This window comes from Cygnus atratus, chromosome 2, assembly GCF_013377495.2.
Source record: "Cygnus atratus isolate AKBS03 ecotype Queensland, Australia chromosome 2, CAtr_DNAZoo_HiC_assembly, whole genome shotgun sequence".
NCBI lineage: Eukaryota > Metazoa > Chordata > Aves > Anseriformes > Anatidae > Cygnus > Cygnus atratus.
This window is the reverse complement of record NC_066363.1, coordinates 19,606,507-19,619,490: the sequence shown is the minus strand read 5'-3', so window position 1 is coordinate 19,619,490 and position 12,984 is coordinate 19,606,507. Positions and strand designations below refer to the sequence as shown.

Genomic DNA, 12,984 nt, shown 5'->3' with positions numbered 1-12,984 from the left:
CTTAAACTTGTTACAAGTTAACTCATCGTAGCCGTTGTATTTTGCTGCTATGCGAAACTTTATGCAGCTGAGGGGGTTTTGTTGTTTGTTTTTACACCAGGAGATAACCTCCAGCGGACAAAGCACCAGCAGTTCATCAGCCCTTTCCACTCCACCACCTGCTGGGCAGAGTCCAGCTCAGCAAGGCTCAGGAGTCACAGGAGTTCAACAGGTCAATGGTGTGACAGTGGGGGCACTAGCTAGTGGTATGCAGACTGTAACCTCCACCATTCCTGCAGTGCCTGGTGTGGGTGGAATAATTGGAGCACTGCCAGCCAGCCAGCTGGCAATCAATGGAATTGTAGGGGCTTTAAATGGGGTAATTCAGACCCCAGCAACAATATCACAGAACCCTTCTCCTCTCACTCATGCAACCGTGCCACCCAATGCAACGCATCCTCTGCCAACTACATTAAATAACAGGTAAGAATTTGCTGATTTATGTTTTTCTCAATAGTGTCTGTCTTCAGTTTAGCTGTATTTTTAGCTGCCTTATTCAAATGGTATGTTTTCTGCCTTAGCCTCTGACTGTCAAACTAGGTTCTGCTCCTGATCTGTGAAAGAAAATAAGAAAAGCATTTAATGGAAGCATGAAGGTTAAAGAAGAAAGGTTTTCTGTTTAGCTTTTGCGAATCGTAGCTCACGTCTATTTATTCTTGTTTTTTAATCGAGTCACATTCCAAAACAAATGTAATTATGCAAATGTGCTTCAGATCTTTTTTAGTTCAGAAAACAATATTCTTTGTCCTGCCAATTGTTCTTCCAGGATTAAAGCAGCACTGGAAAAGCTACCATTTGTTGCAGTTGTGGGGGTGGAGGGGAAGCAGAAGGGGAACAGTATACGGTCATGTAGTTAAAGAGGTAATAGGCATAACTAAGAAGAGTAGTGATGCAGCTGCGTGGTGTTTTCAGTTCTCTGCATCTGACTCCAAAGACAAGAAAATTATTTTTTCAAGTCATGTTCCTACGGATTTTTAAATGCATAAAAAGATGTTTAAGTACTCGTAACAACCCTTTCCCCAAAACCAGGTATCCTGAGTAGCCTAATCTGCTGCTGCTGCTTGAGGTTACAAGGTAAATGGGTAACAGAAGGAGACAGCTGCTTTCCAGGAGGGGTTCAAACTGCTCCGTCTGGAGGTATTTTGGGATAGAGCAAAGCCAGGGATAACTAATTCACTTAACTCCTGATAACTCCAAGGGTAACTCCCACTTCCCTTCCCCCTGCCCTCTTGTATTGCCCTGCACTTAGGAAGAACAACCACTTTTCTGTGTAGAAAGAAATGCCTGCAAGTAGGGAGTGGACTGCTTGTCTTCGAGTCTATTTTTGGAGATTATGCTGGATTGCCCAACAAAAATGCATATGTGATTGGCATGTGATGGGTGGGATCCCTGTTTGTGTAGCTTTTTTCCATTTTTTTCCCTTACTGTTAATTGACAGTATATCAATGTTCTTGTACAGTATCATTGGTACTGCTTCATTAGGCTCATAAACCTGATACTTTAAAATGTGTCCTGTTTTGTTTTCATGTGCTATTACATTTTTACTGAGCAGATTGTTTTTCTTAGCTTATATATGAACGTAACATTTCATAGGTTAAACAGAAGACATTTCCTTGATGAGAAAGTATTTTCTTGTGTATCAGAGGTCTGCAGAGAACACAAGAATTTTGATTTATTCTCCCCAAAAGTGTGAGGAGGGGTCCTTTGTAGTGAGAAAGACTAGACAGAATCAGTTATATTGACAAGTTGTATAATAATTCCCTATTTCTGGTTGTGCCAAGATAACGCTGGCCATGCTGCTCTTTTCTCTGTTTTTTGTTAATACGCAGATTATTTATTTCTGCCTGTCCATAGTGCAGAAGATTGTTTGTTTCTCTTTTATATCAATTTTAACTGCTGTCACTCTTAAGTGTGTAGCCTAGGAATAGACCACTCCACTTCATGCAGAATATTGAAACTAGTGTACTGCTGGTTAGCTCTCATTCTAGCTTATATCAGACTCTAGAATATTCCTGACATTTTTCTGTTCTCTGCTACAGCAAGCTCATGGTGGTCTATAACTGTCAGAATTTCCATTTCTTTATCTTGCATGATCTCTATCTGCATTGCTCCCTCAGTAACATTAATTTTATTGTGGCTTTCACACAGTTCTCTCCTTTTTTGAGCTCATCCCTTCCTTCCCCCCCCCCCCCCTTTTTTTTTTCTGGGCTTTCCTTTTTGAGATGTTTCCCAGTTACTCACAAATTAGTGCTAATTTGATTTTAGTAGTGATACATACGTTCCTTGTCCCTGTTTTTTTCCATTAAAAAATACTTGTGAAAAATCTTAAAAAGCAAACAAAACAAACCCCACCTTTTCTTACAAAAAAACCTATGTCGTGCGGAGACTCCGGTATGATTTTGGATAAAGAAAAAATGGGAAAAAAATTATAAAAGTATTTTCCGTTGGCTGAGATCATTGTTTCTGAAACTCCATGGTACACCGTTTGTTCCTGCCACCCTTGAGGTCAGCGCTGATTCAGTGGCAAGTAGCTGGCTGTTCCTTTAGTGTTAAATTCCTCTAGTTATCACTACTCTTTGAACGGTGTAAGCGGGAGGGTTAGCTTGTGAAAAGCACGGGCAGGCATGGAGGTTTGCTGCTACGCTGGTACCAGCTCTCTGACCGTGGTTAAACGACGTGGTGGTGAACGAGGTTGGAGCTGGGTTAAATCGCTATTCCCAAGATGATGGGAAGTCATACGAGAACCCAGCCCTGCTTTTAAATTTTTTTAATATTCTTTTATAATTAAAAGACTTCCCAGGTACTCCTGTAAGTTGCTATTGATGGTAACTTTCCCAGTTTCAGAATCTGTCCAGTTTGATGTGAAAGATAACTAGATTATTTACTGGTACCTCAAAAGTTGTGTATACGTTGTTCTTGTTCGCATGAGCTCTTTGTTAACTTTGGGACGTAGGGAAGCAAGAAAGCACTGATTTGCACGCTCCTCTTTGGGAAAGTTTCAAATGGTAGGTAAAAGCCTGCCTTCATCCAGTAGAGAAAAATACGTGGTCTTTTTCAGGGGGCAGGGAGGGCAAGCAGATTGCGTCCTACCTTTAGAGCAATGAGGAGATCCAGTGATTTGAGGGAGAAGATAGGATTGTTTCTTTAACATTCTAGCAATTGGAGAAGGCTGTAGGATGGAGAGGTTCAGACCAATCGTATACCTTTTAGTGAGAAGTTAAAAAGGATTAAATTTACATGCCAAACTGATCTGATTTAGAGAAGGGTCTGGTGAAATCCAGTGAGCCGCCTTTTCCAGCAGGGTTGCATCTTCTGCAGTTAGGCTTTGTTTCTAGATGCATCTCAGCTGCTGGCTGTGGGTATTTTCCTTCAAGTGCCTTTGTAGAGCAGGAGAGGAAGACAGAGTGGGTAAAGACAGCAGCAGAAAAAGCAAGGGCAAAGGTGAAACATGATGTAGGAAAAAAGGTAATGAGATTTTAATAAGTGCAAAAAAACAGTGGAGAAGATCCAGAAAGTACAGAAAAACACACAATAAGTGAGCTAAAAGAGAAAAAGGAAATAATAGTAATTTTAGTAATATTAGTCAAGTTGAAGATGCTTATTTTTTGCAGTTTTTACAAAAAATGCTACAATTAAATTTAAAGCTGATTGGAGGAATTTCAAATAATTTAAAATTGTTTGAAAGAAACACAGGTAGGGCAAACAGTTCTAACTTACTCATATATGATGGCAGGCCTTACTCTTCATGTCGTAGCTCAGGATGGAAACGTGGGAGTTTCCTTGGATGGGTGAAATGTCATCTCAGTGACATCATCAACAACCAAATAAATACAGCTTGAATTATTGGGGATTAAACGGATCACGCAGTGGACGCCACCGTTATGCCACCTTAAATCCCTGCTGTGTCGGCGCCTTGAATATTAGGTGTACTTCTGATTATGCAGCTTCTAAAAATACACGTAAGAAAAAGGCAAAAGAATATAGCAAGATTAACCAGAGGCAAGAGGGTTTGCACAGGACAAAATCAGCAGAATTGACTTATTGGCTTGGGGAAAAGAGCACATAGCACGAGAGCTTGGAGAACCAGGAGAGTGCCAGAAAGATGGTAAATGAATGGTGCAAAGTAGATGACAGGAAGTAAGCGTAGCCCAGCACGTGTTTCCCCTGGCTCTGAAGCCATCCGGTGAAGTACGAAACACAGCTGGTTTGTCACCTGCCCTGTCCCAGCAGTAGAGACCGGTGCTGCTACGGGTGTTGTTGTATTGGCTGGTTAATACCGAGTGAGTGTCAAGGTGCTCGTGGGGCACTATGCTGGCTGCTGCAGGAAGGCAAGGGAAATACCGTGCCCGGAAGAGCTGCTGATGGTAACCTGGCTGGTTTAAGTTGATCTAATCCCTTTCTACCGATCGCAGCCAGCAGTGCTGGTGGTCATCCTGCACACACCTCCGCGCTGGTACCAGTGCTTGTGCACGCGCACGATAGCCTCACCTGCATTAATGGACGATCTTTTGGCGTTTTTTGTGTTGGCTTCGGTTTCAGCTCAGTTCCCGTGAGATGCAGCTCATTGTGCAAGAGCTAGGGCAAGGGGAGGGGACAAAAATGCACAGCCGAAAGGGAAATACTTAACCTTTCAACAGCAGGATAAGCTTAAACCTATTGCAAAACTGCACCTAGTAATTTGATGGGTGTTTTAAACTAATAAAAGGTAACAATGCTACCAAAAGAATAAATCCAGCCGTCTTCCTGATTCTGTTCCAGAACCACCCTTGCGCATGCTGTTGGTATCGCAGTGAGCTGGCAAAGCTGAAGGAACCCTTTATTTCCAGACCAGTTGTCAGCTGGATCGGTTCCCTGCCCAATTTCGTAAATAGCTGCGGAAAGTCGTGTGGGCACAGAAAGTGGGACTGGGAGCGAAGTTGTAGCCAACCTTCTTTCTGTGACAGCATCAGCTGAGCCACTTCAAGGCTGAATTGTTTGCTAAATTACAGACAAGGTGTAGGCAACAGTGACAGATCTGAATATAACCGAAGATCAGAGTTGGAAGGAAACCAGGGCAGAGTAACTGCTGGTTAACTTGTTGTGTGCCTTTAAAAATCCAAACAAACCAAGCACACGCAGGCACACAGCTTTATCAACTGTTTTGTAGGTACATAGTAAGAGAAAGATTTGGAAGATGATGAATTTGGTTAGTGTATGCTCATATGAGGATCCTTTAAGTAGAACAGAGACAGACTTGCACTGACTGAAATCTTCTGCATTCACTTCAGACAAACTGGTGTAACCCGAGGCTTTAGGGACAATTGCTTGGCTTGCAGTTCTGCACCAGTGCAGGTAACTTCGGAGTGGAGACTCCTACATGCTGGCACGAGTTGGAAGTTACACTTTTAATGTAGTTCTAGAAGTTGCCCTGCCCAGCTGCCTGCTCTGTCTCTGCAGGACATTGCCTCAGCAACAGAACAACAGAAACAGGAGGAGGAGCAGGATAACTGCTGTGTGTGTGTGTGTGTTTTAAAGCCATCAAGACTAGCATATGAACTTCAATTGCCGCGTTTCTAACAATATGTCAGGCTGTCATTTGCAGTAATTGAAGAGTCAGCACCTACTCATTTCTGTCCTCTTCCATTACGGGAGCATTACCTCTGGGTAGGGCTGGAAGTGCTGCCCACTGCAGCACGCTCAGAGCAGTCAGATCAGCTCATGTGGTGAAGTTCTCGTGGCAAAATATTGATGGGGGTAAGGATCTGCATGCTGTACTTAGCACAGAGCAGCCAGTGCTTAATAACTTTTGAGCGCTAATCAGATTGCTGATACAGCTTGCTCTGTGGTAGGTGGCGTTTTTAGAAGAAGCTGAAAATTGCATCTAGGAGAGAGACTGAGAAGCAACTTGAGTGATTTGAATTGATGAGAGTAGGTCCAAGAACTGGGGTAGGACAGTGGTCCTTGCTCCAGTATTACACATGAATATGTGTCTGGCGAGATTGTGTCTGTTCAGTTGAGAAGCAAATACCAGTTTCAGTAGCAGGCATACTAGCGTTGGTAACAGACATGCAAGTAGTATTAAAGGCTGGCAAGAGCTTCCATAGAAAGGCCGTGTTTTAGATTACATGAAATGTAAACTGGGGTGGCAGTGGTAACATCTAGGTATGGATCAAAAATGCCAGTTGACACATTTTAATGTTTGATATTATGCGATCAAAATACTAAAGAGGAACTGTCTGTTTATATAAACATTTTCTGTGTTTCAATGGAATGCTGAAGTAAAAAGTTCTCGTACTTCCATATAAACTACAGTATTACCTGTCACACCCCACAGTGCCTCGGGACTAGGATTGCTTCCTGACCAACAGAGACAACTTCTACTCCATCAGCAGCACCAGCAATTCCAGCAGTTACTGAGTACCCAGCAGCTCACATCAGTAAGTCTTCCAGTTAATTGTAACTTATTCCTCTCGTATGGTCTTAGGCATGGATAGATTCCCCAGCCTAATACAAATATCAGAAATGTGTTTAATTTATGTTACAGCTTTTGAAAATCTTCCAGTTTTACAGTTGTTTCAGCCTTTTTGGATGATAGTCATGGGCTGCATCTCTGTGTGGTGTTGTAAGAATTGCTGCTTAATGCCTTCAGTCCTATTCCATCCCTTGTGGAGCTGGTGGCTTGTCTCTCTAAGCATTAGCTGTGTGCAGTAGAGTCTGGGGCCATATGCAGGCTCTGACAGTATCCTAAATGAATCCCTGGTACCACTGGGACTCTAGCATAAAAGATTTTTGGGAATCATCTCATGAGCTGTCTTCACTCTGCCTTTCAGTGTTCATGTATGCCATAGGTAACTGGTTTAAATATATATATATTAATTTGTATTGTCAATTGTGTAGTTTTAGTGCTGTGATAGAAAGAAACATGGTTTGATATTCTTAGATAGGCTTCTTTTGATAGAGATTTGGGAGAAGCCAGCAGGCTTTGCTGAACACGCGAGCTACTGATTTTGGGAAGTTTACAGGCACTTCCTTCCCTTTCCCACAGTCTTGTGGAGCTTCATTAGTGTACCCTAAATTAGCTGGGACTAGGTTAAGGGTTGCGCTGGCTGAAGATGCGGATAAGCAAGAACCCAGGGAGAAGCTATTATTCAGTAACTAACCCTTGATTATTTTTCCCCCTCCCATCTTATTACTGCTGCAGGAACAACATCAGGCCCTTTTGTATCAGCTAGTACAGCAACAGCACCACCACCAACACCACCATCAGTCCGAAGTACAGCAACTGCAGATTACTGGAGGAGCACAGATACCCATAAACAACTTACTTTCAGGCACCCAGGCATCACCACTAAATGCAGCTTCTACCAACCCATTCCTTACAATTCATGGAGATAACGCGGCTCAGAAGGTGACAGTAAGTATATTTCTCACCTCATTTTCAGTGAAGTATCCCCATGAGGTAACTGAACGATAAGCACGTTATGTGCATGTATTTACAACTCAAGGATAGTGGACTTTTTTCTTTTCTTTCTATTTCTGAAGCCTTGGTCCACAGTTAATGAGGTTCACAACTCATTGTTTAAGTGACTAACTTGCAGTCACTTATACCTAGACTCTTTGCTGCACACTCCTGCTTCCCTGGATCAGGACTCGTCCAGTGATTCTTGCCTTCCTCTTGTAAAACCATGAGCATAGCCCTTCTCACCCCACCTTCTTCCCCAGCTTTGTCTCCCCCATGTTGTCAGTCATTTGTCTTACCACCTTACTTGAAGAACTTCACCTCAGCAGGCCTCAGGTAGTGTGGAGCTGCAGAGGTTGGTTGATGACTTGAGAGATGAGGAGCCCATTGCTGGGACGGTGAAATAGGCATTAAGAGAATGGCTGTGTGTGTCTTGGTTCTGGCATGGGGAGACGGGGCTGTACACTAGGAGACTAAGCAACTCCTCCTGCACTTGTTATACTAATGAAACCTTTCCTGGACAGATTAAAAAGAAAGATATTTTTCCAGCAAAGATGTTCCATTTGTCCTAAACAGTGCCCTGTAACCTCCGCCCCCAAGAGACACATTCTTCATTGTTCTTCAAGGAGTCAGAGAATAGACTTCATTCTCTCAGGGTCACGCAATTAAGATAGGTGAGACACAGAAGATAATGTGATGAATTTTCAAGACAGTTTTCCTAGAAACAGCTCCCTTCTGCTCAGAAATATGAGCATTTACTTTTTGTGTGCGTGGTCATTGTCACTTTCCAGCTTGGTCCATTACTGTGATGGAAACCGTACTGCAAACTGCAGTACTGCAGCAAGGCCATGTTCTTTGCTGGTCACCAAATGGAAGAGCACAAGGGCTGTATCAGGAGTTTGCTCAGTGCTTTGTCTCCTTTTAGAAATGTAAGCGATTTGTTCTGTTATGCTTAAAATTATCTCCCCTTCATTTTCTGAAAATTCATAGGCAATGGGATTGAGACCATCTATTTTTTTTTTACATTGGAACAACCTGTTTTATACGAGATGTGCTTGCTTTGAGTTTTTTGAAATGGCTATTACTAGCTTTAGAGAACATGACCAGGCAGCAGTCGTTTTACAAATACGATGTTATAGTTGTATTTAGTATTTTTGTAACAGTTAGCTGTAAACAATTCAAGGAAATCTCAGAACATCTCCCAAATATAAAACCCTTAGAAATAATTATTTTTTAAAATTGCTTTCTTTTTAAGGTTACAGCTGAGAGTTTGCATAGGATTGTTGAATTATTTTAATCCAAAAAGAATTTTTAACAAATTCTTTATTTGCAAAAGTTTTAAATGTTTCAGCTTCATTTTGAATTGGAACAGGTTTTTTTTGAGCATTTTTGATTGCTCAGTGAATGAAGTGAGGCTCAGTTCTGTTCAGTACTTGCAGGAAATAGCTTTGTCACAATTTATGAAAGAAACATCATCAACAGGGACAAAATGGAAACTGTATTTCTATTCTGTTGGAGAAGGATAGATTATACCCCTCTCCAGGGGGTGTAAAACTTAGCAAAGGTCACCTTGTGTTATTCTTGACCATCATGTGGATCCAAGGGCAGACCAACAGCCAGGAACAGGGAGGCCTGTGAGAAGGGAAGGTACAAGCAGTTTGTTTTGTTACGGTAGCTCTGAGGGACTTAGCCTGAGGTCCTTCAGAGGTGGTACTGTTCCTTTAACTTTCCCTTCTTTCCCGTCTTTATTCTATGATATTTGATTATTCTTTACAATGCAAAAGTAAATTGCTTATTATTTAGATAGCTCTATTTGATTTACCTCATCTGCTTTGTGTAACATCCATCTCTGCTGTTATCTGCGTGAATTTGATTTTATTTACCTCTGTATTTTATAATCTGATTTTTAGAAGTATTTTCTCTTACACAGAGGCTCAGTGATAAAACTGGACCAGTTGCATCAGAGAAGAGTTGACATTTGAGTGATACTTAAGAACTGCATGTCCTGCTGTTATAGCACTTCATCTGGCTGCAAACTGCAGTTTTCCTTTCTGCAGATATGAAGAAATGCAACAAGGAACTCTTACTGCACAGGAAAAGGTTAATAATTTTCATAAGGATATTTTTGGTAGGCTTTGATTTGCTTTCTTGTTGCACTAAAATGGATGTACTTTTTCATGTTTCAGACTGTGAAGTAGATAAAATTCTGCAAACTATAGTTATTTTGTCAGTTTGATGGTACTAAGTACAAATTCAACCACAGAGAAACACATACTTGACTTTTCAGTACTAATCTTATAAACTTCAAGGCTGGTAAACTGTCCGCAGTCATGCATTACGTTGATTTCAGAGCAGTAGTTTAAAAAAAAGGAAGAAAAAAACATCAAAAACAAAAAATCAAGCAAAACCCAAACCTAGCCAGTCTGATCCTCTGCTGCAGTTGCAATCCTTTTAGACTACGCTTGTAATGGCAGTCTGGACTTGCTACTTGTTGTTTGTTTTTACACACATTTTGAAATCTGACCCATAAGGGAATCTACTTCTGAACTTTTTATTCCTTTAAATCCTGGTTGTTATATAGTGGGAGTTTTTCCTGATTAAGAGTTTAAGAATTACAGTATGGAATCCAAAGTTTGTTAATTTTGGTGTAGGTTTTAGAGTTCTGAGGTTTTTAAAGGAACTGATTTGGTTCCAGTGAGAAAGTTTTTTCTTACCAGATGAAAAGGCCACACTGGAAGAAGTATGTGCAGTGTTTGGCCTAAACCAAGTGCCTGTTGCTACCTCCGTTTTGTTGAAATGGCTGCCAACAGCTGATCATGCACTAGACGTGTCCTTGTTAGCAGCAGGAATATTCAGTGTTGCACCAGCAGCCTTGTTGTTCTGCCTTTACTAGAAGTGTTTATACCACTGTAGAGAGCTCAGGCAGATTGTTACCTGGGTCGCTTTTCACTAAGAAACTACCAAAAAAGTGAGTTAATATTTCCCACTGGGATTTAGCAGTGGTTGAAACGGGTGAACTTGTGTTAGGACACTTCCACCAACAGCAGCTGATTTCCTGGCGTGACTCTATGCAGTACGGTAAAGTACAGTTTAAACTGGGGTAATGACCACTAATCAATAGTAGGGTGGGAAATATTAGAGGAAAAGACCCAGCTGTAATTAGACCTCCACTGTGTACTTATTTGGAAGAACATGTTAATTCTGCAATATGTTTCTTAGTTGAACATTGCACAGTTCTTACCTCATTTCTGTAAATAAAGTTTTGTGAATCTGTTTTGTATTGTGAAGAATTCATAAGAAAACATTGATATTTTGATTTGTAATATTTCTAATTAGTAGATTTAATTGAAAAAGTAAAAATAATTTATTTTTATATGTTCTGGGGAATTTTTAAAAAATGTCACAAATCACTTTTGTAGATACTTTACAAAAGTAAACCAGTGGTTTATTTTACCTTCTCAACCCACTGGCGAATATTCTGTAACAATTTGTACAAAAGGTAAGATGGAAATGTGCTGTTATTTTGCCTAGATGTAAAATTCCAAGTGTATGAAAAGATATGTACAAAGCTTTTGTTAATAAACTTTAATAATGTTTATAGTTGCATATGGCTTGTGTGAACGTGAGTCTTGTAGAAAACCTGAGCGTTTCTGTTAACATTACACAATGAGCAGGATTTGAATTGCACGTGGCTGCTAAAATTCATTACAACAACTTTTTAAAGATGTTTTTCATCTTAATTTTTGCTTTCAGGAGACACTGATGCAGCTGTAATACTGTCCTGAGACATCTGTGCTTCCTGGACTTGGATGTCCAGTTGCAGTCCTGTGCTGTAGTCTGATGTCAGAGGTTTCTTTTTCATGCTTTCAGGAGCAGTTGCTATGAGATTGCAGGAGCAGTGAGCTGTGGTACTTAGTAATGCCCCAAACTCATTTTCAAGTACCTTGATGAGAGCTCTGTGGAGATGGGACATGTTCTTTATCTATGGTGATAACTGTGCTGAAGTGATCAAGCTCTTTGGTTGTTGCTGTGTTTTTTGTATTGTATTTTTATAAAATTCATTTTTTTCTTCAGGAATTTTGCTTACTGTCCATGGAGGTGTTGGTGAACACCAGCAAAGCTGCTGGTCTTTTATTTCCCAGTCAGCAAGAAGGAAACTCGACCGGTCCCTTACTGTCACTGAAGACAGGAGTCTGAGCTTTGTGATAGCACAGCTTTTGGCAGACAAGGGATGCTTGGTGCTGCCTTCGTGGCTTCGTTCCTTGCTAGTCAGGTGCAGGCTGTGGGCTGAGAACAGCTTTTGGAACAAGTAGCAAGGTGGTGTTGCTACAGGCCCGTGCCACTTGTGTATTGTCTCCTTTGCCCAACTTCTAAGGATTGAGTATTCGTTCTGTTTTTCAAGGGGAAAACTGAAGTCCTGAAAGACTGATAAATGAGCAAGCTCAGAATTAACGATAGGGAAATGTGAAACATCTTTTGCCACAGCCAGGGCCATCGTTAATCCCCCACCCTCCCTCTACTGCATAGATAAGTATCAAACCAGTAAGTGGGGTAAGTCTTGCTTTTCCTTGCCCATTCCTCTTCTCTGAGTTACCTGGTTCCTGGTAAGATGAAGAGAAGCAAGAAGGAGGCAAAGTTGGAAGTCCTGGTGAGAGTGCCAACCTCAGGACCTTCTTACCATCTTGACTTGTCAGAGCTTGGTGCCAGCAGCCGGAGATAGCAATGGATGTTGTACGGTGCTCCTATTCCTGACGGATCAACAATCAACAGCAGGAAAGTAATGAAAAGGACAGTTCTGACATCTAAACAAAACTCCAATTCGCTGGTCTTTAAAGAAAGTGACCACATCAAAGCCAAGTTCACATGAGGGCCAGATGCAGTCAAAACCAACCTTGTTCCAATGATTTTGCAGATCCTGACATCAAAGATCCTGGCCTGTGGCTGACTTGGCACCAGTTCAGCAGGCGCTGAGGCTGCAGTCCCTGTGGAGTCCCTGTGCAGTCTCTGCTGCCAGAGCAGCACAAGCCTCGATGCAGGCCCCTGTCAGCCAAGGCCCAGGTTACTGACGCCCCTCAAAATGCAGCAGGAACCACGCCAGATTCAGTGTCATGGGAGCAGCCAGCAGGGCCTGCCACTAATTCATGGTGCGGTGCCAGGGCCAGTGCATTTCTCCTGCACGGCCAGCTTGCCCCTACTTCTGCACCTCCCTGGGCCTGTGCTTCAGGTGGGTCGGTTCTTCCAGCCCTGAGGCCGCAGCCCATCGCTTCCATCCAGGCAGGACCAGCGCCACGTTTCAGCAGTCACACGCAGAACAATGTCACCAACACCGTGCGTGCCTCTGCTGCTTCAGGCATGCAACCTGGCACTGGGACATAATGGCCTGTACACTTGTGCAGCCTTAACGCTTTGCCTTCAGATGAACTGTAGTTGTCAGGCATGGTGCTTCAAGCAGCGCAGACTGAATGGTCTTACAAGCAAAAAAAGAGAAAAAGTGCGTCTTACCTACA

General features: G+C 42.0%; 1 protein-coding gene across 5 annotated transcripts in view; it reads left to right on the top strand.

The window, feature by feature from the left end:
* Positions 1–11,078, top strand: part of MLLT10 (MLLT10 histone lysine methyltransferase DOT1L cofactor) — a 129,681-nt gene extending 118,603 nt beyond the window's left edge. For all 5 annotated transcript variants that reach the window (XM_035545225.2, XM_050708653.1, XM_035545227.2 and 2 more), the window contains 4 exons: positions 101–462; positions 6,353–6,455; positions 7,220–7,432; positions 9,408–11,078. In XM_035545225.2, coding sequence (XP_035401118.1) covers positions 101–462; positions 6,353–6,455; positions 7,220–7,432; positions 9,408–9,452 — 723 coding nt within the window. In that variant the 3' untranslated portion in view covers positions 9,453–11,078. The remainder of the gene's footprint in view (positions 1–100; positions 463–6,352; positions 6,456–7,219; positions 7,433–9,407) is intronic.
* Positions 11,079–12,984: the final 1,906 nt, after the last annotated feature.